The sequence below is a fragment of the Purpureocillium lilacinum genome (genome assembly GCF_023168085.1).
Source record: "Purpureocillium lilacinum CBS 284.36 DNA, scaffold_2, whole genome shotgun sequence".
NCBI classification, from domain to species: Eukaryota; Fungi; Ascomycota; class Sordariomycetes; order Hypocreales; family Ophiocordycipitaceae; genus Purpureocillium; species Purpureocillium lilacinum.
In genome coordinates this window covers 1,429,132-1,453,192 of record NW_027072112.1, presented here as the reverse complement: position 1 = coordinate 1,453,192, position 24,061 = coordinate 1,429,132, and the positions used below count along the sequence as shown (strand labels likewise).

Below are 24,061 nucleotides of genomic sequence, written 5' to 3'. Positions count from 1 at the left end.
GGAGAAACTGCTCTGCCCACCTTGGCAGGCGCATCTCACGCCGCTTCAGTGCGAGTCCAACATATGCTTGACAGCTCACGAACCGAGACGATTTTCACAGGCATTACCGAGAGACTACATTTCCTCACGAGGGTACAATATATTCACAAGTCGCCTGGTACACACTTCCGCCGCCATGTCTACCGCCTCGGAGGACGAGCGCGATCCGCCCGCGCCGTTTCTCGTCCAGCTATTCTACCGCACAGGCGCATTCCATCGGTAGCTCCCCCACGTCCTCGCTGGCCCTCGGCGGCACCACCGTTCCGTAGCATACTGACGAGTCGTGTTACATGCCCGAGGAATTTGCATCGCCATCCTTGCCACCTCACATTTCCGTCTACACGTGGCCGCAATGCACCCTTAGCGAGCTGGCCATGGAGCTCGCCGCCGCCAGGCCGTCTGCCCTGCCATATCCCGCCGTCGGGACGAGGTTAGCCTTCCAGCTCGTGTACCCGGACCTGCGCAACATTGGGACTGGGCCCAATGCGGTGCCGCGGTTTGCAGTGAAGGATCTCGGCAGCATCGTCCTGGGACAGGGACTCCCCGGGTCGGAGACCTCAGAGCTGGGCGACACATCGGCCAGACAAGACCATGAAATTGGCCGCACATTAAGCGATGCGCGGTTTGTGGTAGGGGACTACGTATCTTGCGCCGTGCTTCCGCCACTGTCAGACGGTGCCGTTGCGCCAGCGTCGAACGCGAGGCCCATTGCGCCGACAGTGAGAGACAACCGGGGGCAGCGCGGGGGATTCCTTGGCCGGGAGAACGGATTTGGCCGCGGTGGTGGTCGTGGTGGCAGGGGGGGGCGAAGGGATGGACTCGGCGCCTCGTTTCCCATGGGCGAATGGAGGCGAGGGGAATCATTACCGGACGCGCCCTCGGGTCGAGGTGGCCGTGGCGGGCGTTGGTGATCCGGTTCGGTCATCTTTTGGAGGATCCGCAAGGCGCAGAGTGTACACCCGGCGCAATATACCCAGGCAAAAGGAAGCCATGTAGCATGTTTCAACAATGTTGATTCTTCTGACCAGCCCCTGCGAGGACGGTCGCCTTTATTCCCTCCCAGCGCATCTTGTGATATGTACAGAGCTTACACGCCCGACCGGTCCTCCAAGTGGCCCTCTATTTCTCGTAGGCGGTGTCGCCCCTTCGCTTCGCACGCAGATCCCAGAGGCCCTAAATGTTGTCAGCACCCAGTCCGTGGATTCGCGCAGGCCGGTCCTGCCGTCACCAGGTGGTCCACTCACGTCCGTCTTGTACGCAATGTACCCGCAGATGGCGGGGATGACGGCGACGTAGATGAAGGTCAATCTCGCGGTTCTCGGCGTCCATCGGAAGAAGTGGTGGCGGTTCTTGGTCATCGCTGCGCTGGTGCGTTAGAATTCGGAGTGTCCTGCGTCGGGGGAGGGCTGTCCGCGGATGGATGTCACGCACCCTGCAGCTTCAGCAGCGCCGGGTCCGGCTTGACGTCTGCGGAGGTCCTGTCAGCAATTGAAAGCGAAGGGTCTCGGGGTGCCAATTGGACGTACTGAGGTGCGCCATCTTGACGGTTGTGCGGCTGGCGGCTTGGATGATGCTTCTGGAGACTCGAAGTCGCGATGGGCGGGATGGCTTCGACAGAAGTCGAGATGGTGATTACCTAATGAATTCGGCGCCCTGCTATTGGCTGGTTCTGGGTGCCGCTCTGGTTACCCTGAAGCTCCGGCTCATGGAGAATGAGCGTGGATCACGTAGGAATATGTAATTCTAAGATTGACTTCGTGCTCATATTCTGTTCATGGGATTCATGATTGTCGTAATCATGTATTTTCTCTCAGCTTCGGGCGTTCTTGACTAGACGCTCTTTCCACATGAGATCAGCATGGCTGGGATTGAGCAGCCATAAGGGACCACGATACCAGGTCCGACCGCGTATCATCTTCATCACAAGTACCGGGCTACTACGGAACTCGCAAAACACTCCAAGCCCCTCAATAGTGAAAGTACTACACGGGAACTATTGCTGTATTACCCTCTAGCTGACAAAGTGGCAGAGGGTTGGAGCTGTACGATGTATGAGACGCTTCAAGTCACGTGACTGAAAAGTGGACCCCCTAGCTCAACTCGCTGCTTCAGAAAATTGTCCGTCGCGACAATCACGTCGCCTCTCGCTGCATTACCACCACGCCACCCTGTCGTCGTCGTGTGTCCTCGCGAGACCGGCGCACTTTCCATCTCGAACCGTCGCGATCCCGAGATTGATAGCCTCTCGAAGCCACGGACAGGCCATCGAGGGTTCCAACGCGTTGAAACACGCGCCGCGGCGTGTCGCCATCGACTGGCCAGCTTGACGATTTACTTGTTCCATCGTCGTGAGCCATCATGTCGCGCGCTCCTCCGCCTCCGCCCCCGGGCTGGGGCCCGCCGCCTCCTCCTCCGCCTCCTCCCTCCTCTTCGATACCTCCTCCCCCGTCGGGAGCTGCGCCGCCGGCTCCTCCGCCACCGGGGTTCCTCCCTCACGCCGACCCGCAGATCGCCAAGTTCGCGCAGAAGAAGAAGGAATGGATCCGACAGCAGCGAAACAGATTTGGCGAGAAGCGCAAGGCAGGCTTCGTGCAGACGCAAAAGGCGGACATGCCGCCCGAGCATCTACGCAAGATCGTCAAGGACATCGGCGACGTTTCGCAGAAGAAGTACACCAACGACAAGCGAAGCTACCTCGGCGCCCTCAAGTTCATGCCTCACGCTGTCATGAAGCTCCTTGAGAACATGCCCATGCCCTGGGAGTCCGCTCGCGAGGTCAAGGTGCTCTATCACGTCAACGGCTGCCTGACGCTGGTCAACGAGATCCCGCGCGTCATCGAGCCCGTCTTCTTCGCGCAGTGGGCGATGATGTGGACTTTTATGAGAAAAGAGAAGGCCGACCGACGACTCTTCAAGCGCATGCGCTTCCCGCCCTTTGATGACGAAGAGCCGCCCCTGTCGTGGTCCGAGAACATCGAAGAGGTCGAGCCGCTCGAGCCGATTCAGATGGAGCTCAACGAAGAAGAAGACGAGGCAATCTACGAGTGGTTCTACGACCACCGCCCGCTCCTAGATACCTCGCACGTGAACGGCCCGAGCTACAAAACTTGGAACCTTACACTGCCTCAGATGGCCGCGCTCTTCCGCCTGAGTCGACCGCTCGTTTCTGAGGTTTTCGACAAGAACTACTTTTATCTGTTCGATCTCAAGAGCTTCTTGACGGCCAAGGCGCTCAACGTTGCGCTCCCGGGTGGGCCACGCTTCGAGCCACTGTACAAGGACATCGACCCGAATGATGAGGACTTTGGCGAGTTCAACGCCATCGACCGGATCATCTTCCGCGACCCGATCCGCACGGAACTCCGCGTTGCTTACCCGTTCCTGTACAACTCTCTACCCAGGAGCGTGCACCTGTCCTGGCACTCTTACCCACAGGTCGTGTTCAAGCGAGCAGAGGACCCCGACCTCCCGACATTCCATTTCGGCAGGGACATCAATCCTGTCTCGTCTCGCACCGTGGCGCCGAAGAACGTGGATGTATCCCACGAGGACGAGCTCTTCGGCCCCGGAAACAACGAGGAAGCGGAAGGCGAGGAATTCGAGCTTCCTGCAGACGTCGAGCCTTTCCTAGACGAAGAGGAGCTCGAGAATGAGGATACCTCGTCGGCCATTGATCTGTGGTGGGCGCCATACCCGTTCAACCGCCGCTCCGGTCGCATGGTTCGGGCCCAGGATGTGCCCCTCGTGAAGCAGTGGTACCTGGAGCACCCCCCCACCGACAAGCCTCCCGTCAAGGTCCGAGTCTCGTACCAGAAGCTGCTTAAGAATTTCGTCCTGAATGAGCTTCACACGAAGCCCCCCAAAGCCCACAACAAGCAGAACCTGTTGAGGTCACTGAAGCAGACAAAATTCTTCCAGCAGACCTCCATCGACTGGGTCGAAGCTGGTCTGCAGGTCTGCAGACAGGGTTTCAACATGCTGAACCTCCTGATCCACCGCAAGAACCTCACGTATCTCCATCTTGACTACAACTTCAACCTGAAGCCTGTCAAGACGTTGACAACAAAGGAGCGAAAGAAGTCCAGATTCGGAAACGCGTTCCACCTGATGCGAGAGATTCTGAGATTGACTAAGCTTATCGTCGATGCGCAAGTCCAATACCGCTTGGGCAACATTGATGCCTTCCAGCTGGCCGACGGCATTCTCTACGCATTCAACCATGTCGGTCAGCTCACCGGCATGTACCGATACAAGTACAAGCTCATGCATCAAATCCGAACCTGCAAAGACCTGAAGCATCTGATCTACTACCGCTTCAACTCCGGGCCGGTCGGCAAGGGCCCTGGCTGTGGCTTCTGGGCCCCCGCGTGGCGTGTCTGGTTGTTCTTCATGCGCGGCATCATCCCACTCCTGGAGCGATGGCTCGGAAACCTGCTGTCGCGCCAGTTTGAGGGTCGCCACAGCAAGGGCGTCGCTAAGACCGTGACCAAGCAGCGCGTGGAGTCCCACTTCGACCTGGAGCTTCGCGCATCCGTCATGGCGGATTTGATGGACATGATGCCGGAGGGCATCAAGCAGAGCAAGGTCAACACAGTGCTGCAGCACCTGTCCGAGGCCTGGCGATGCTGGAAGAGCAACATCCCCTGGAAGGTCCCCGGCCTGCCGGCCCCCATCGAGAATATCATTCTGCGATACGTCAAGTCAAAGGCAGACTGGTGGATTTCCGTGGCGCACTACAACCGTGAGCGTATTCGACGCGGCGCCACTGTCGACAAGACTGTGGCGAAGAAGAACGTCGGCCGTCTTACTCGACTGTGGCTCAAGGCCGAGCAGGAGCGTCAGCATAATCACATGAAGGATGGACCCTACGTGTCTTCGGAAGAAGCCGTGGCCATCTACACGACTACCGTGCACTGGCTCGAGTCTCGCAAGTTCTCGCCCATCCCTTTCCCCAGCGTCTCCTACAAGCACGACACCAAGATCCTGATTCTTGCCCTGGAGCGGCTGAGAGAGGCGTACTCGGTCAAGGGCCGCCTGAACCAGAGCCAGCGTGAAGAGCTTGCCTTGATCGAACAAGCCTACGACAACCCTGGTACGGCCCTGGAGAGGATCAAGCGCTTCCTGTTGACGCAGCGGGCGTTCAAGGAAGTCAACATCGACATGAACGACAACTACAACACCATCAACCCCGTGTACGACATCGAGCCAATCGAAAAGATCAGCGATGCCTATCTGGACCAGTACCTTTGGTACCAGGCCGACCAGAGGCACCTGTTCCCCGCGTGGATCAAGCCATCTGACTCGGAGGTGCCGCCGCTGTTGGTGTACAAGTGGGCCCAGGGCATCAACAACTTGAGCCAGGTGTGGGAGACCGAGAATGGCGAGTGCAACGTTATGATCGAGACGGAGCTGTCCAAGGTCTACGAGAAGATGGAGCTGACGCTGCTCAACTCCCTGCTGAGACTGATCATGGACCACAATTTGGCCGACTACATCACCGCCAAGAACAACGTTCAGTTGACATACAAGGACATGAACCATGTCAATAGCTATGGCATGATTCGTGGTCTGCAGTTCTCAGCGTTCGTTTTCCAGTACTACGGCCTGGTGTTGGATCTGCTGCTGCTCGGCCCGCAGCGTGCCAGCGAGATTGCTGGCCCGCCGCAGGGTCCCAACGACTTCCTGCAGTTCCGGGACGCGGAGACCGAGACTCGACACCCGATCCGTCTGTACACTCGCTACATCGACAAGATCTGGGTATTCTTGCGATTCACGGCCGAGGAGTCTAGAGATCTCATCCAGCGGTTCCTCACGGAGCAGCCCGACCCGAACTTTGAGAACGTCATCGGGTACAAGAGCAAGAAATGCTGGCCGAGAGACGCTCGCATGCGTCTGATGCGACACGACGTGAACCTGGGCAGAGCCGTATTCTGGGACCTCAAGAACCGTCTCCCGAGATCTGTCACCACAATCGAGTGGGATGACAGCTTTGTCAGCGTCTACAGCCGCGACAACCCCAACCTGCTCTTCTCCATGTGCGGCTTCGAAGTTAGGATCCTGCCTAAGATGAGGAACAAGAACGACGAGTTTCCGGTCAAGGACAGCGTGTGGTCCCTGGTGGACAACACAACGAAAGAGCGGACGGCGTACGCCTTTTTGCAGGTGACAGAAGAGGACATCAACAAATTCAACAACCGCATCCGACAGATCCTCATGTCCTCTGGTTCTACGACCTTCACCAAGATTGCCAACAAGTGGAACACGGCCCTCATCGCACTCTTCACGTACTACCGCGAGGCCGCTGTATCCACCGTTGATCTGCTGGATACCATTGTCAAGTGCGAGACCAAGATTCAGACGCGAGTCAAGATAGGATTGAACTCGAAGATGCCTTCTCGATTCCCGCCGGCTGTGTTCTACACGCCCAAGGAACTCGGTGGTCTGGGCATGATTTCTGGATCCCACATTCTGATTCCCGCCAGCGACAAGCGTTGGTCGAAGCAGACAGACACCGGTGTTACGCACTACCGCGCTGGTATGACGCATGATGAAGAGACCCTGATTCCTAACATCTTCCGATACATCATCCCCTGGGAGGCCGAATTCATCGACTCCCAGCGAGTCTGGACCGAGTACTCGCAAAAGCGCGAGGAAGCAAACCAGCAGAACCGTCGCTTGACGTTGGAGGACCTCGAGGACAGCTGGGACCGCGGTCTGCCTCGCATCAACACCCTGTTCCAGAAGGATCGCAGCACGCTGAGCTTTGACAAGGGCTTCCGTGCTCGGGCCGAGTTTAAGGTCTACCAGCTCATGAAGAGCAACCCGTTCTGGTGGACTAGCCAGAGGCATGACGGCAAGCTTTGGAACCTGAACGCGTACCGTACCGATGTCATCCAGGCGCTGGGTGGTGTCGAGACGATTTTGGAGCACACCCTCTTCAAGGCCACTGGATTCCCCTCTTGGGAGGGTCTCTTCTGGGAGAAGGCCTCTGGATTCGAAGAGTCCATGAAGTTCAAGAAGTTGACCAACGCCCAGCGGTCCGGTCTGAACCAGATCCCCAACCGTCGTTTCACTCTGTGGTGGTCGCCGACCATCAACCGAGCCAACGTCTACGTTGGTTTCCAGGTGCAGCTGGATCTCACTGGTATCTTCTTGCACGGCAAGATTCCCACGCTCAAGATTTCTCTCATCCAAATCTTCCGAGCCCATTTGTGGCAGAAGATCCACGAGTCCGTGGTGATGGATCTTTGTCAGGTGTTTGACCAGGAGCTCGAGTCGCTGGGCATCGAGACGGTGCAAAAGGAGACAATCCACCCCCGAAAGTCGTACAAGATGAACAGCTCTTGCGCCGACATTCTGCTCTTCGCCAGTCACAAATGGAACGTCACGCGACCGTCCCAGCTTCACGACACCAAGGACGTGATCGAGCCGACGACAACCAACAAGTTCTGGATCGACGTCCAGCTGCGGTACGGCGACTACGACTCTCACGACATTGAGCGTTACACTCGCGCCAAGTACCTGGACTACACGACGGACAGCGCCAGCATCTACCCCTCTGCCACCGGTCTCATGATCGGCATCGACCTGGCCTACAACCTGTACGCCGCCTTTGGCATGTACTTCCCCGGCCTCAAGGTCCTGGTCCAGCAGGCTATGGCCAAGATAATGAAGGCGAACCCTGCGCTGTACGTGTTACGTGAGCGTATCCGCAAGGGTCTGCAGCTTTACGCGTCTGAGAGCAACCAGGAGTTTCTCAACTCGCAAAACTACTCGGAGCTCTTCAGCCAGCAAACCCAGCTCTTCATCGACGACACCAACGTGTACCGCGTCACCATCCACAAGACGTTCGAGGGCAACCTGACCACCAAGCCCATCAACGGCGCCATCTTCATCTTCAACCCTCGAACGGGCCAGCTGTTCTTGAAGATTATCCACACGAGCGTGTGGGCGGGACAAAAGCGTCTGGGCCAGCTCGCCAAGTGGAAGACGGCCGAAGAAGTGGCAGCCCTGATCCGATCGCTGCCGGTGGAGGAGCAGCCCAAGCAGCTGATTGTCACGCGAAAGGGCCTGCTGGATCCGCTCGAAGTCCAGCTCGTCGACTTCCCCAACATTTCCATCCGGGCGTCGGAGCTGCAGCTCCCGTTCCAAGCGGCGATGAAGGTCGAGAAGCTGGGTGACATGATTCTGCGTGCGACGGAGCCACAGATGGTGCTTTTCAACCTCTACGACGAGTGGCTGAAGAGTATCTCGTCCTACACGGCGTTTTCTCGTCTCATCCTCATCCTGCGAGCGCTGCACGTCAACCCCGACAAGACCAAGCTCATCCTGCGTCCGGACAAGACGGTCATCACGCTGGACCACCATATCTGGCCATCGCTGTCCGACGAGGAATGGATCAAGGTGGAGACGCAGCTGCGAGACCTCATCCTCAACGACTACGGCAAGAAGAACAGCGTCAACGTGTCGAGCCTGACGAGCAGCGAGGTCCGAGACATCATCCTGGGCATGGAGATCTCGGCGCCGTCGATGCAGCGGCAGCAGGCCGCCGAGATTGAGAAGCAGCAGCAGGAGCAGCAGCAGCTCACGGCCGTCACGACCAAGACGCAGAACGTGCACGGCGAGGACATCATCGTGACGACGACGTCGCAGTTTGAGCAGCAGACGTTTGCGTCCAAGACGGAGTGGCGCACGCGCGCCCTGGCGACGGCGAACCTGAACAAGCGGACCAAGAACATCTACATCTCGTCGGTGGACAACGACATGGATGACATGACGTACGTGATGCCCAACAACATCATCAAGAAGTTCATCACCATCGCCGACCTCCGCGTCCAGGTCGCCGGCTACCTCTACGGAGCATCGCCGCCCGACAACGACCAGGTCAAGGAGATTCGGTGCATCGTCATGATCCCGCAGATCGGCGGCCTGCGCAACGTGCAGCTCCCGCAGCAGCTGCCCCAGAGCGAGCTGCTCGAGGGCCTGGAGCCCCTGGGCGTCATCCACACGGTGTCGGGCAACGAGCTGCCGTACATGTCTGCCGCGGACGTGACGGAGCACGCGAGGCTGCTGGACGCGCACGAGGAGTGGAATAAGAACAACGCGGTGACGGTGTCGGTGTCCTTCATGCCCGGCAGCGTGTCCATGTCGGCCTGGGGCCTCACCACCGAGGGTTACAAGTGGGGTGCGGAGAACAAGGACACGCAGAGCGACCAGCCGCAGGGCTTCACGCACACCATGGGCGAGAAGCGCAAGATGCTCCTGAGCCCGAGGTTCAAGGGCTTCTTCCTGGTGCCCGACGACGGGCGGTGGAACTACAGCTTCATGGGCAGCGCCTTTGCGGGCATGGAGAAGAAGCCCGTGCACGTGAGGCTCGACAACCCGTTGCCCTTCTACAACGACCAGCACCGGCCGGTGCACTTCCACAGCTTTGCCGAGCTCGAGGACATTTGGGTGGACCGCAACGACAACTTTGACTAGACGGCGCCGGGGAGCAAGGCCGACTGGCATGTGGAAAAGGGGGTTCCTCAGAGGACTCGCCGAGGCGGAGGGCGGACGCGGACGGGCTGAGGTCAGGCTGAATAGCTTCAGGAGCAAGGCCCGTGAGGTGATGGACGATCGGAGATGATGGCGAGCACATGCTTAATGCAGAGAGAACGGCGGCGTTTGTGTCTTTTTTTGGGACTGATGGCATGTCCACGGTCGGAGCATGTACTTTTTTGCCAGTGTACTTTTGTAAAAATATCCCACGGCTAAATTCGAAAAGACGAGGCAACAGCTTGTGACGCCGAAGGTCTGCTTTGTCATGATTGCTTGAGTGAGTCCGGGCCCGTGTGGTGGTTGGCCGTGGTGGTGGCGGCGCGTCAAGGGGACAGGCGGTCCGACGGGCAAGTTCTGTGATTAGCGGGAGAGTCGCAAGATTGGCGGTTTATGCATCGCATCCGGGACGGGCGGGAAGCGACGGCGGGCGGCGGGTATGAGAGAAAGAGAGAGATATACGAGGACAGAGGTGGAGAGACGAGAGCCACGTGAGGCGCGCCACGACCGTGATCGTGACCGTGACTGTGACCGAGGCGGGAGCGCAGGACAGGGCAGCGATGAGGTCACGCCGAGGCGAGTGAGTTGACGATGACATCAAGTCACGGCAAGCCACGTAGTGAGATAGACGTACCCTCTTGGCCTGGCTCTGGTTGTAGGGCGTACCCCTCCCCCTTCACGGTGGCAGAACGGTCTCACCGAGGCTTGGACCGTCTAGTTTGGTGGGCGCAACGGCGCAGCGCAGCGCCCTGTGCCTTTGTCTGGGTGCAACTTCCAAGGTTCCAAAGAAGCATCCAGCCAGAATCATCGAGTGACTGACAGGGCCCTGCCAGGGCCAGGCTGGGCCGGGCTGCACTAAAAAAGGGGATCGGGTACCTGAATTTAGTGAGCGGCGGTCGGCGGGCTAGTGGCGGGACCTGAGGCTCCTTTCGGGCCAGGCACCCGGGAGGGAGGCGTGGAGGCTCATCAGCGCTTCTCTCTGTCTGTGTCTTGGTGTGCGGGTTGTGGGCGAGCGCTCGCGTGGCTGAGGCTGTGCGCCGTTGCGTGTGGCAGGGTCGCTGCCGCGCAAGCCTGAAAGGGCTGAACGGCGTGGGCGGGGGGAGGCCAACCAGTATTAATTTCGACGAATTTCATGCGTCCATGCGAACGGGCGGTATCCAGGTAACTGTGCTGCACGCAGGGCTCTGAGCTGCGCCGAGGTGTGCGAATGGATGGGAGTGGTTTGTCATGTTCCCCCAGGCGCCCGGAAGAACATTGTGCTATTTTTTGTTGAGGACCAGATAATGACCGACGTGGGCTGCCACGTGCGTGCGTCGAGTGAGGCGGCAAAGGTCGGAAGAGCGAGTGACGGAGAGAACGGGACGCTGGGCTGTAACGTCGCCCCCATCTCTTTTAACAAGGCGTGAGCCTAGAGGGTGCGTTCGTTGCCAAACGTAACGTCAATCAATATATTCTCGCGGCATGCCCAAGTAGTAGTAGCTGCGCCAGCAACATACAGTGTCATCATGAACCAGGCAGGTCACATTGGCCGCCCGATCCCGAGGAGAAGGGTCGAGCCGGCAACAGAGCTCTTAGGATCGCCGTGCTATGGGCGTGGGTGCCGCCAAACGGCAGCGGTTCATCTGATGGGGAAGGGTGCCCGGGAACCAGAAAAAGGCTGGAGCGGTATGGGAATGGAATGGGCAATCTCGGGGCGGTCCCAGAGGGACGGACGGCATTGACGCCGCCAGAAGGGTGTAAATGGATTAAATTAAAGTGGTGTGGGCGAGCGTGTCAGACGCGTCGGGGGCTTGGGACACCGTGGCGTGGCCACGACAGAGACAAGGACAACAAGGGGAGAAGGGAGCCAGGAGGAGAGAAATCTCTGCCACCAAGTGCCGAGGCTGGGGTGAGCTACGGGGGCCTCGGAGAGATTCATGTCGAGCATGTGTGCCGGGTGAAGACTTGCAAAAGTCCACGGTCCGTATAGGCAAGTCCAGGGCCTTCAACCTCTACACCAGGAACACGGACCACGGAAGGCTGGATGAATGAGTAATAAGTGGCTGCCGGCTGTGGAGGGACGGCGCTCGGGAGTTGGCTCGGTCAGGCAAGCAGTCCGGGGGCTCTTTTGACAGCTTGGCCCGTGGCCGGAGCCGGGCCAGTCAGTCGGGGACATCGGAATTTTTTTTCCTGGGGTCCAGTTGATTTTTCTCGTACTCTGGGCTCGCTGGCCACGACGACGAGCTTGAGGCAGGGGGATCCCGGGAGACGCACCATCCTGTCATGTCGAGCTGGAGAGCCGGACCCATCGGGCCAGCGCGAGCCTTACCGCTCTAGCAGGGCTAGTTGCAGACGACAACCTTGGACAGGCGGCGGCGGCGGCGGCCGGCGCCATGGGGACGGGATGACATGGCCTGGGCTTGGGTCTTGGGATGGGATGGGACGACGGAGGGGGGAGGGATCGAAGGAACGTGAGGGATTCGACGCATGGCTTTCTGTGACGTCGGATGGGATGTTGCAAGACAGAAACCCGCGGATAGACGGCGTTTGCCGGTTGCGGGTGGAGGCGGCGACGAGCACGACAGCTCGCATTGACGTGTGCGGGTGAAGCTCACGATGCGATGGAGAAGGACGAGAGGTCGACGAAGAACAGAGGCGGACGACGGGCCTGGCGACGACGGCGACAGTTCGCGGCTGCAATCGCTGCGCGCGTCCCGGCGGGACCCCCAGCGGAGAACCCCAAGCCCTGCCAGGCGGGGACTCGTCAGAGGGACAGCGACTTGGCGGGCGGGGCTATTACTGTACCGTCATTATGCTCTTCAGGCTCGTACTTTGTACGACGGACGTGGGCGCTCCGTAGTGTTGCCGAATCTGTAGGTGCGTGGCCGGGTGGCGCTCGTGCCTGGTGCCTGGTGCCTGGCGCCGCGGTGCGTTGAAGACAGGATGTGAAGATGACGGGTGCAGAGGAACGAGAACCAAAGAAGAGGAGCCCTGGAGGAGGCATCGGACTGAGTTAGTACCTACGTACTAGGTACCTAATACCTGGTGGCTTGCGATGTTGGCTGTGCATTGGAACGGCGAGCCTACGGTCCCTCCTTCCTGCTGCTGCTGCTGCTGCTGCTGAGGTTTTCACTGTACTTGGTCATTACCTTGCTTGCTTAACGAGAAGGTGCACCTGCGGTGCCTGCTGCCGAAGCTCGTGCCCAGGCCCAAGGCGGACGGACAGTGAGGAAGGTGCTCGTACCCCGCAGGACAAGCGCGCCTGCCGTTTAATTACTGGGGCAGGAGCCACACGAACGGATGTCACGCTTGCCATGCCTGGCCTGGGATGGTGGGATCCTTGTTGATCCATGACCGGTGCGGTGCCATTGCCATTGCCACTGCCACTGCCACTGCCACTGCCATTGATTGCCATCGTTATACCACTACCGCTTTTTGCCTGGGCTGGCTCCTCATCCAGACAGTCGCCTGGCCTCGATGTGCCTTCGCGACGTCAGCTGCCTCAGGCGGCCTCGGACGGCTGGCCACGGCCCTGTCGTCTCATTTCCCCCTTCCCGTTCACTTTTGTTGCTGCGACCGGCCCGTCCGTCGCCGTGCTATCAAGGGGTGCGGTTCATGGGGCTGCAGCCATGACCGGCCATCGGCCGTCATCACCACCATCCAATGCTCCACGATGCCGAACGCACAGCCGGCTCCATGGACTCGTGGGACACACCCACCCACTACGCTAGGCTACACTGCGCTACGGGCATGCTCCAGCCCAGATCAGCCCAGCCCAGCACTCATCCATGCGCTCGTCCTCGACGGGGCAGCCTGGGCTGGACGGAGCGGCTGCACGGCGGGAGGGCCATGGATCCGTGGAACCAAACTCTGTCGACGGCGTCCCCCTCTCCAAGGCCAACAACCTGCACATCCGTATCCTTGGCTCGTCCCTCGCGGCGCGCGCTCTCTTGGGCCCCGTCCCATCCGTTCCCACGACCCCACGGGCGTCGTCGGCGGCCCTTGCCTACCCTGACCTCGCCGTAAAGAGCCGCCCGCGCCTCCGGTGGAGAGCAAGACGCCCGAATCGGTCGTTGCCTCTTGTTCGGCTGAGGCGCCGAGCCCTCCTGGGATGCTGGGACTAGCACTCCTCGTCCATGCCGTTTCCTGCAGGAGCTAACAAGCCCGGACAGACAGCCACGGCGCCGCGCCGAGCTCTCTTGGGCGTGTCGCGCGAGAACCGCCCTGCGCTGCACGGCGAGCCATGGCATGGCATGGCATGGCGTGGGAGGGCATGGCATCGCACGGCCGTTATCGACCGTGCCCCATCACGATCGCCATGTCGCTGTCGAGCCGCCGCCGCCGCTTGCTTCTCCGCGTCTTCGAGACTCTCCGGCCCGGGTGGACAAGGCAGCTCTCTCGTCGGTGTCGCCTTCGTCCGCCGCCGCCGCCGCCGCCGCCTCGCCATGCGCTGTAACCGCCTGGCAGGCCTCTCTCGGCCACCAGCACGTCTTCCGCGATTGGATGCTCAAGACCCGGGCCGCAGCCGATCCCTCGTCATGCATGCCATCGTGCCCCGTCCGTGGCAGCTCTCGATGGGACCTTTCCTCTGCAAGTGGCAGCGGCTCCTACTTCTACACCCGTGGCTGCCGTCCCCCGAGCTGCCCCTGGTCCAGCGGCCCTTCGGCAATCTCTAGAGCACATATCTCGTCAATCACGTTTTCCTCCCCGCTGTCTTGGAATTGGACTCGCACTCTAGCGTCGCCGCCCGCGAGACCCAGCACGCGGACGCAGGCACCCCCCATCGTGCGCATATGATATAGCCCACCCCGGATGAGCTATACCCCCCTCCCTCATGGTACACCCTCCTCAATGCCCCCGCCGCCAACCTCTCTCGTCTCCACAGACCTCACATCAGAACGTGTATCCCTGGACCCTGCCGGTGGCGCTTGCACCAGCAGGAAATGGGGGACCTTGGCCTCTTGTCAACGCCCATGAGGGGGGGCTGGGAGGAGCGGCAGCGGCCAAGTCTCTGGCCCCCATGCCGGCCTTTGGCCCGCGGCAGAGGCCCGTACGAGGCAAGCACGGCGCTCCCATGTCCTGTCACGACCGTGGTTATCCAATGGCACAACCTCTGCAGACTTGAGAGCAGTCGGCACTAGCTTCGACGGACCCTGGCCCTACGGACGGGCCTGGGATCGCCGTTGCTGGCTCTCCATCCCGTCATCTCGAGGAACCAACCCCTGCCCGCCTTCGACATATGATGAATCCTTTATGCGCCCTGCCCCGTGCCACAGAACGCTGACGGAACAAGTGGACACCAGTATACGCACAAGTGGCATCATGGCTGATCGCGCTGGGCCCCCGGGGTTGCCGGCGGCCGTTGAGCCAACTCCTTCGGCCGCCCGCCCGCCCGCGGCCCGCAGGGCATGCCGTTGTCGTGAGTTTGTGGCATGAACTCTTTTAATTTTTCCCGATCGGCGCAGCCTAGGGCAGGTTAGGACGTGCCTCGGAGACACTTCCAGGAACGAAAAGCGCAGATGCAGGTTTCCCTCATATAGCATGGTCGTTCATATAACCTCCGTCGTCAACTCGGCCCGGGAGCCCCCCCAGGCGCCGCGCCCATACTAGCTTTGCCCTGACTTTGCCTCTCAACAAGCCTCAGATCCACCCGCTCTCACCAGCACCCTCTTGAATGTCAAGGCGCCTTGTCCGCCTTATCTGTCTTGGGCCCGCGGACGTGTATGGAGTACCTCGGTCGCTTTCCACTCGTTCGAGCTCCCCCCCCCCCCCCCCCCCCCCCCCCGGGCGGCAGTCGAGGGCCCCCTTTGCCAGTCAGCCGCCTTGGGACACTACCAGATCCCATCTCGGCTTTAATATCGCCTTGGCCCTCGAGTATACAGACCGCTTTCGACGGCGCGGACGGAGAGGGGAACGGCATACGTACGCGGGACGAGTGCACTCAGACGTGGGCAGAGCAAGGTATTAACCAGCCACACCCTCTCAACCATACTTCACCGAGGGCTTCTAGACCGCCATCGGAGGCTCGAGTACCCTTCTCGATCCTATTCGCCGACACCTCGTGCCCCCTCCGAGGCCCAACCCCGGTCGTCGCCACAGAAAATCTCGCCAGTGCCAGCGGCTCCTACTGGACGGGGTGACTGCACGCCTGGCAGCCCAAAGTCCTCGTCCCGAGGGACGCTAGCCTACCAGCAACCGGCCGGGCACGATAGCACAGCAGTGCGGCCGGAGCTGGTCAGCGGCACGGCCAGTTCATCCACTGGATTACTGGCTCGGCAGTGGCGTGCACCGCGTGTCGAATAGCTATCCCGCCTTGTTGAACAACAACAATCGAGCCCACCCCCTGTCGGAACCGTGTCGCACCCGCACTTCCGAACAACCACACTGATCAGGCCGAAAGCTTTTTGCAGTCACGTCCGGTGTTTGACATCTGCGACCGAGGTGCCTTGCCCGTGGGCACAGGAGCAGAGCACAGAAAAGACGCTTCTGGCGACGGAGCCCGAGAGGGCATCTCTCCCTGGCCTCCTCTCCTAACCTCTTGATCGAGAAAGTCTCTCAACACAGCCTGGAAGCCGTCCGGAGCCGTCCGCTCTGGCGGGACCCATGGGCCGGAGTCACGCTGGCGGACAACTATCGCGTCGGGGGGTACGGCGTGGACTATGCTGCCCACGCCTCGCACGGCGGTGGCCTCGGTCAGCAGATACAACATGCGTACTCGTCGTCGCAGCCTGGCCAGCATCAGCAGCATCACGCAAGCCCGTATCACCAGCAGCCGCACCATCACCACCATCCCCAGCAGCAGACGCAGCATCAAACCCACCAGCAGCAGCAACTTCCCTATCCAGCACAGCAGCAGCAGCAGCAGCAACAGCAACAACAGCAGCGACAACATCGAGGCTCTATCCACCACCCAGGGGTTGCCGCCACCGGACCGAACACGCCGCCGGGGGCGTCAGCCCATGGCCATCTCCCGACCCGTTCGGTCGTGCCCATGGGCCAGAAGCAAGCTGAGGGACAAGTAGCGATGGACCCGAGCCACCATATGCACGGGCACCGGCTCTCGCACGTCCACTTCGGGGCGGCGAGTTCGGTGTCGACGCCCCTATACGGTGCGGTGTCGTCTCCCACGCAGTCCCCGTACGCCCCGTATAGCGCACCGGCGGCCAAGAGGTCTCGGACCGACGAATTCGACCTTTCGGTTGCGGGGGTATCCATGGTGGACCAGTCCGGGCTGGACAGCGTGCAAGCCAGTTCGTTGAGCGAGGCGTACGGGCAGGCGGCCGCTGCCGCCGCGGCAGCGGCGGCAAGCCATCAAGAACAGCCTCAGCTGCACCATCATCATCACCTTCCAGACCTCGGGCCTTCGTCAAAATCGATGCGGAGAGAGGATATAGGCGGCGCGCCGAGCATGGTCGGCCAGGCCGGGATGCCGCCGCCGGCACCGAGACCTAGAGGCCCGAAGCTCAAGTTCACGGCCGAGGACGACCAGCTGCTGCTGGAGCTCAAGGAGCAGAAAAACCTGACGTGGAAGCAGATTGCAGATTTCTTCCCGGGGCGGTCCTCTGGGACGCTACAGGTGCGGTACTGCACGAAGCTCAAGGCAAAAACGACGATGTGGACGGAGGAAATGGTACGTTCGGCCCCGATATGAAGTAGCACCCAATGCCACTTTTGTGACTGGAAGCGGCTGCCCCTGAAGTGTCGAGTGGCTTGAAACACTTGTTTGATTTGCGGAAGCTGACGCGTCGGGTGCAGGACCAGAAACTTCGCAAGGCGCTCCAGGACTACGAGAATGAAAAATGGAGAATAGTCGCGCACAAGGTCGGCTCCGGATTCACGCCGGCGGCGTGCCGGGAGCGGTCCGAGCAGCTCGCGACCGGTGGAGACGAGCAAGAGGCCGAGGAGCCGCTGTGGCAGTCGTTGTCGCCCAAGGCGTCGTCGCTGCCAGAGTCTATGGAGATGCCGCAGACCCAGCGGCCATGGTGAGGGCCGCGGTCCCGACGAGCCACGGACACGCAGAAAATTGAGCAATTCAACAAGACGGTTGCCACGTTGATATGATGTTAGCGAACTCGGAGAGCAGGAGGCAGGCATATGGGGCCACAGGCGTTTGCGATTCAACAGAGATCGGGCATCTTCTACCCCGAGACGACACACCGAAAACTCGACAGCTTCCTCTTCTTTGTTTTCTCTTTTTACTTTACCGAGACGACCGAAACACGGCGGCGAGTGCAGCGAGCAAAAATAGTCTGAAACTGGGCGGGAAAAGTACATAGATTGGGACGGGCCAACGGTCGCTGGAATTGGAGTTGAGGGCCGAAGCATGCGGAACAGGAGGTAAGAGCGTACTACCGACGCTGTAATCGTGGTATGACGCACGTCGGCGTTGTCTATTGAAATAAGGGGTGGCTTCGTGCCAAGAGATGAAATGTTTGATATTATTGTCGAGGCAGCCCCTTGAGATGGGGTCGAGCACGTGAAACCATGACAGACTATCTCGTGCCACGGCGGCAGCACCCGTGAGCGAGCAGACCTACGCACCTACTCCAAAAGGATCACGGAATCTCATACGCCGACCCTCTCCGCCAGCTCGTCCTTGGTCAGCGCGGCGGCGTCCTCGACGAGGCCGACGAGGGCCCTGTGCGTGGGGACCGCGTCGGGCATGCCGAGAAAGTCGGCCATGTCGACGATCCAGCCGTTGAAGTCGCGGACCTCTGTGGGCTTGCCGGCGCGCACATCCTGAAGCATGGAGCTCGTGTTGTCGCCCACGCGCGAGCCGTAGTCGTAGAGGAAGTCGCGCAGGCGAGCGTGGGAGAAGCGCGCGCGGAGAGCATCGCGCTGGGCCTCGAGGTCGGGCGACGACGAGACGGCGCCGCGGCGGTCCTTGGGTGCGGATGCAGACCCATGCGACTGCTGCTGTGGCCGCAGGATGACGGCGGTGCTGGGGTGGCCGACGAGGGCCTGCAGAACGGCGCTCGTCTCGCCGAGGAGGCGGTCGAAGAGGCGGGCGAGGCCGTCCGTCTCGGCGCGGGACTCGAAGAGGGCGCCGTTCTTGCAGCGCAGGATGGCGGTGACGGGGTTGATGGACGAGTTGACGACGAGCTTCTCGAGCTGCAGGAGCCAGAGCTCGGAGGAGGGCACGGCGCGGCAGTCGAGGCCCGGGGCGGAGGCGATGCGCTCGGTGAGGTACGAGGCGGCGGACTGACGGTCGTTACCCTGGCCGGAAGGCGAGGACGCTGGTGCGGCGGCGTTGAGCAGGACAGGCCCGACGGTGGCGCCGGCGGGCGAGGCGTGGACGCTGCGAAAGGGCCCGAGCGAGTAGACGCCGTGGCCGGTGATGCAGGCGAGGAAGCTTGGGGCGGAGCCGGGGCGCGGGTAGCGGGCAGCGACGTAGGCGAGGCCGTGCGGGGGCCAGAGCTTGGACATGCCGTTCTGGGCGAAGGCGACGGCGGAGCGGGCGTCGAGGTAGCGGCGGAGGCGGTCGGCCTGGGGCATGGCGGCCGAGGCCTTGGTCGCGATGAGGAGGTTGCGGATGGGCCGGGAGTCTGCGACCTCGCGGACGGGGCCGCGGGTCGGGGGGGCGTCGGACCAGAACTCGATGTCAAAGGGGGCCTTGGCGCGGTGGACGTGCTGCTGCTGCTGATCCTGGGAGGAAGAAGAGGGCGAAGAGTTGTGCGCGAGGGTGGTTATCTCGATGCCGCCGTCGCTGGCGGCCCACTGGGCCAGCAGCTCCGGGCGGTGGACGACGAGGGTGATGGGCGGGGGGTCCGGAGCGTGGCGAGCGAGGTGGCTGGCGTAGAGGCGGCCGATGTTGCCGACGCCGAGGACGAAGATGCGGCGGTCGAGGTCGTCTGCTCCTGATGGTGGTGGTGGTGATGACGACGACGGTGATGTGGCGGACGAGGTGGAGGGATCGAGGTTGGCGGGTGTCCACGCGTAGAGCTTGGGCGGCGGGGAGGAGTCCGCGAGGAGGGACTGCAGCCAGGGGGGGTGTTGCTGTTGAGGCTCATGAGACTGAGATGGCTGAGACTGAGTCTGCTGCTGCTGCTGCTGCTGCTGCTCCGGGAGAAGGTGGCGGTGGTGCGACATGGTGAAGCTGGCGGAGGGAGTGGGATGAGAGGACAAGAGGTGTCGTCGGGAGAGGGAGGCGGCGAGAGGGCGGTAGAGCGGCCGCGGCCAGGGCACCATTGCTGGAACAGCGTCACGGAACTAGGTGCAGGATGAGGGTTGTCGCGATGCCGATCTCGGGGGGCTTGAGAGCTTGACCACGCGATGCGGGCGATGAGAGCTCCACGCAGCCAGCGACTCGACACGACACGATGACAAGCAGTAACGCGTCCCTTGTCGTCCCGTCTTGACAGACAATCAATAACAAATAAGGACAGAAGAATCGCTTTAGATGAAGTCGCGTCGTCGTCGTTGTCGTCGTCGTCGTGGGGTAACTCACACGACGTTGGACGAGTCGGTTGCGGTTGCAGGTTCGCGACCCCCCACAGTTTGGGGTCAAAACGATGCAATGCAGGGACCCCAACACCCGCGCGGAGTCGAATGACAGCCGGCCCCGTTTTTTTTCGTCTCTCATGTAAAATCGGCGCGCATCGGGCAGAGGGCGCGCCTTGTGTGTGCGCGTGCTTTGCGCCCGCACATCTGAGACATGCAAGTCGGCTATTATACTTTTTACCGAACATGCGTATACCCCAAGATGCCCTGTTGATCACGCACGCACGCACGCATTGTGGTTCCGGCGGGGTTGACGTGCAAGGACCGGGCATGAGCGAGCGCGTGCGGTGACAGCGACTGCGGCTGTGACAGCGACAGCGACATTCAGGATTGGGAGCATGCGGTGCGACGGCCATGGCCGGCGGGTGGCTCGATTGCAAACGCAGCGAGTGGCAGCGTCACGACTCCGCGGGGGAGCGGGTGGTTCGTGTTCGCGCCGAAGTAGAGTAGCTGCGACGCGTGCACGTCTGGTTAGAATGGAGGCCCGGTCCTGGACAGCGACTGCGGACAAGCACAAGTGCGATGCGGCGGGGGAACCGCCTCCTCTTAGGCTCGAGGTGAGAGCGAAGCGCGCTGGTTCAGAGCTGCTGTCGCGTCGGGCGCGCGGGATAAGTACGCTTGCCCTCCACCACCACTTTCACGCCCAGGGCCATCGATCGATCGCAGCGTTGAGAATTGGATGAAGTAAGTTATGCTTTCACAGGGCTGCAGAAGCGAAACTGGCCGGCCGCAGCCCGGCGCCCCGGGCGAGGGAGCGAGTGAGAGAGGAAAGAAAGAGCGCTGCGTCCCGGACCCTCGGGCCGGCTCGACTTTCCCAAGACGGCAATGTGCTCGGATGTCGCTCCGTTCCGCCGGCGCGGGAAACCCACCCGGCGCGGCGACCCGGCCGGGACGGCGGCGCCTGCATGCGACGCGGGCGCGCGGGACCAAAGAAATAGGGCTCTTGAACGGCGTGTTGGCGTGGGAAGCGGTCATAAGAATTTCCTCCTTATCTTTCTCGACCTTTTTTTTTTTTTAAACTCCGAAGGCGTCCACACGTTTGTCTGACATTGAGTCTTTGCAAAGCGCCGACGAGCCGTGCCACGCGCGGGTCGTCGCATAATTCCGCCATGCCTTCGCGATTGCTGGCAGAGTGCAAGGGCGATGCCAGTGCATGCGGTCGCTGGAATACATGAATCCTCTAAAGACAGCCGACAAGGGAACGCACATGCCGCGCCGATGAAAAGAATTTCAGGCGATTTCCCGCCGTCCGTGTTGTGTGGCTGGTGCAAGGTTGTCTGCTGCAGGCACGCACTTGGTGTCGGATGGTCGGCTGTCCGGCTTGTCCCCCGATCGGCAGGGGGGACCTTGCCTCACTGAAGGGTGAGGCGTAAGAGAGACTACATTGCGAGGACTGCTGCCGGCCGGCCGGCTGCCTCTTGCCCTTTGCAATGGATACAGTCTTGAAAGCAAGTTTGTCCGCACGCCAAAATCACAGAGTATTGTGGACGGTGATGCTATCAGCTCGCCCGGCTTGGACGTGGTGTGTCTACGGACAGCGCTGCTGCGATACAGAGAGAGGGAGCATTCAGTAAGCAGTCTCGCAAGAGCAAGTGGTGCCGAATTGACAGCTGAGGGACCGATGCCATGCTACGTAGTTACAATGTCGTTGACAGTGATCTAACCCCAATGCCATGTGGCTAGTACCATGCTGGCGAACGTTGGTACAACCAAGTCGGGATCCACGGACTTTGACAGCCGTGGCATGTATGCAATGAAACCCGCACTTTCTGGCGCCTTCTCAGATCTAGACCCGTGTATTGCAGCTGAAGAGCCCCCAAAGACACAATATAAACGTTGCAATGCGTCGTGCATAGAGCCCTTTCTCCTGCACGCATGTCTCCGTATGCATGCGACCCGGCAGCACACAAAGGTGCCATGCTCCAACGGACGGGGCGCGGCCACCGCTTATTTCGACGCTGCCAGCGCATCGAGCTACAGGAGCTGTGGGCGTAATAATGCACATATGCCTGTCATGTTAGCGTGTGTGCCTGGCTGTGCTGTGAGACAGCGCCGCAACCTCTCGCGCCCATCCGTGCTTCCCCCCCGGCAGTTGATCCCGAATCCCGGCGCCAGCGGCGGCCGCGTCAACTGGCCGAACCAGCGATGCAACCCCATGCTAATGCATAAAGACTGCGCTTGCGGGCTGGGATCCGACGCAGCTGGCAGCCTGCAGCGCAAAAAAAAAAAAAAAACAATGTCTACTGCCAATGCCGCTGATGTGCCTGCGAATACGATGTGATCGGCAGGAGGGCCAGGCCAGCTCCCCCTGCTGTCTCCAGTATTTGGTGCCCATGGCCGGCACGAATATGTGCCATTGACTGCATGCACGCACTGCACCAAAGGATGTAATCCTTGTACCGTTCAATACGGGCTGTAAGTTGAACAGCCGCAGAAACACCCCAACAGACACGGATATGCCCCGACCCGCGGCGGCGGCAAAGGAAGTATACAGCCGCCCAACTTCAATACGAGCCTTCTTCTCCCTACAACGTCAGACGCGGGATCGGCCAGGCCGCCCTCGGCCGGCCACCGTTTACGTAGCCTCGGACAGTAAAACCACCACCAACTGGATCAGTGCGGCTGTCAGAGCGAGTATAGCCGCCGCGAAACGGCCGCTGACGGGACCGGGACCTGGCTCACGACAGGGCGGTTGACGTCCTTGGTTGGCTATGAAAGCAAGCGCAACGTCACACACGCGCGCGCCCGTGGGCCGCGCTCTCTCTCTCACAATCTCACCATAGCGCAACACTGCCCAGTTGACCGGCCACCTAGCGACCATTGCGTGCTTGCGTGCGTGCGTGCGTGCGTAGGAGCAAAGAGGCTGAGGCTCACTCTCACCTCCCCTCACCTCGACCCCGTGGTCGGAAATCACTGGCTGGTGATGGCCGCCGCCGTCCTCGAAGGGCCACCCGTGGGCGTGGGCGAGAGCGGCTGACGGCAATTACCTGCCGCGGCCAGCTGTCCGTGCGCCCCGTGTCCAGGAATAGTAGATGGACTGGGGAGGGGGGATTGACGATCGATTTCCATGTTAGCTCCCGGGCGGCGGCGGCGCATTGAATTGATAATTGATAAATAGGATGAGGTCACAACCACCACATTGACCCCTCTTCCTCCTCATCGTCTCCATCAGAGCATCTATCCATCCATTCAACCATTGTCTTGACAGCCACTCAGTCAGCTCAGCTCGCCGTCATAAAACCCCTCATCGACTCTCAATTGCAAAGAGCAGAATTACACATCTCTTCTACGACGAGGAGCCAACAAGACATAAAACAAATCAGTAACAGTCAAAGAAAGAAACATCACAATGTATCGCCCTCTTGTCGTCGCAGCCGCCACGCTCCTCTCGCTCGCCCACGCGCGCATCACGGGCATCGCCGTCCCCGACACCATCAAGCCCGGCGACACCTTCGACGCCATCATCCACAGCGAAAACTACATCCAGAGCGTCTTCGACGTCGCCATCGTCTTTGGCTACGCCCCCGGCGACGGCTACCCGGAGAGCCTGGGCGTCGTCGCCAACTCCATCTGCCTCGGCAAGGGTGCGTTGCCCATAAATCCCTTGCTCTTCCCTTTCCCTCTTCTTTTTTGCTTGGTTTATAAGTGCAAGGCACGCGTGGCGACTAACGGACGGGTGGTGTGACCCCAACGCAGGTGACTCCAACCAGCTCCACGACTTCAAGAAGAAAGTCACCATCCCCGCCGACGCGCCCCTCGGCCACGCCATCGTCAAGGCCAGCCTCACCAGCCTCTACGGCGCCGTCGCCTGGCCCCAGCTGAGCCTGTACAACGTCAGCGTCACGCTCGGCGACCACACGAGTGACAAGTACGTCTCGAGCCGGCCGTAAGGTTGCCTAGGTATGTAGTGAGGACACAGACCAGCAGGTATCGGTTGCGTATGCGTGTGCATGTGGATGAGATGGGTTAATGGACGAACGTGTGCATGGGGTATGGGTAGAACTCC

At 60.7% G+C, this 24,061-nt stretch overlaps 6 protein-coding genes across 6 annotated transcripts; 4 read left to right on the top strand and 2 right to left on the bottom strand.

Annotated features, from left to right (window-relative positions):
• Positions 1–1,158: 1,158 nt before the first annotated feature.
• Positions 1,159–1,578, bottom strand: PLICBS_002255 (uncharacterized protein; the record flags this gene model as incomplete). Its single annotated transcript, XM_018321891.1, has 4 exons — positions 1,159–1,212; positions 1,284–1,399; positions 1,471–1,506; positions 1,566–1,578. The coding sequence occupies 4 exons, from the start codon at positions 1,576–1,578 to the stop codon at positions 1,159–1,161; spliced, it is 219 nt and encodes a 72-aa protein (XP_018179371.1).
• Positions 1,579–2,397: 819 nt separating this feature from the next.
• Positions 2,398–9,519, top strand: PLICBS_002254 (pre-mRNA-splicing factor 8; the record flags this gene model as incomplete). The annotated part of the gene is made up of 1 exon (XM_018321890.2): positions 2,398–9,519. The coding sequence occupies one exon, from the start codon at positions 2,398–2,400 to the stop codon at positions 9,517–9,519; it is 7,122 nt and encodes a 2,373-aa protein (XP_018179370.1).
• Positions 9,520–16,597: 7,078 nt separating this feature from the next.
• PLICBS_002253 (uncharacterized protein) lies at positions 16,598–16,805 on the top strand (the record flags this gene model as incomplete). The annotated part of the gene is made up of 1 exon (XM_065599988.1): positions 16,598–16,805. A coding segment is annotated over one exon (208 nt), but the record flags the coding sequence as incomplete, so codon positions are not given.
• A 158-nt stretch (positions 16,806–16,963) lies between these two features.
• On the top strand, positions 16,964–17,541 carry PLICBS_002252 (uncharacterized protein; the record flags this gene model as incomplete). Its single annotated transcript, XM_018321888.2, has 2 exons — positions 16,964–17,185; positions 17,311–17,541. 2 exons carry the CDS (start codon positions 16,964–16,966, stop codon positions 17,539–17,541), a joined length of 453 nt encoding a protein of 150 aa, XP_018179368.2.
• A 579-nt stretch (positions 17,542–18,120) lies between these two features.
• On the bottom strand, positions 18,121–19,644 carry PLICBS_002251 (uncharacterized protein; the record flags this gene model as incomplete). The annotated part of the gene is made up of 1 exon (XM_018321887.2): positions 18,121–19,644. One exon carries the CDS (start codon positions 19,642–19,644, stop codon positions 18,121–18,123), a length of 1,524 nt encoding a protein of 507 aa, XP_018179367.2.
• A 3,760-nt stretch (positions 19,645–23,404) lies between these two features.
• On the top strand, positions 23,405–23,945 carry PLICBS_002250 (uncharacterized protein; the record flags this gene model as incomplete). The annotated part of the gene is made up of 2 exons (XM_018321886.2): positions 23,405–23,639; positions 23,752–23,945. 2 exons carry the CDS (start codon positions 23,405–23,407, stop codon positions 23,943–23,945), a joined length of 429 nt encoding a protein of 142 aa, XP_018179366.2.
• Positions 23,946–24,061: the final 116 nt, after the last annotated feature.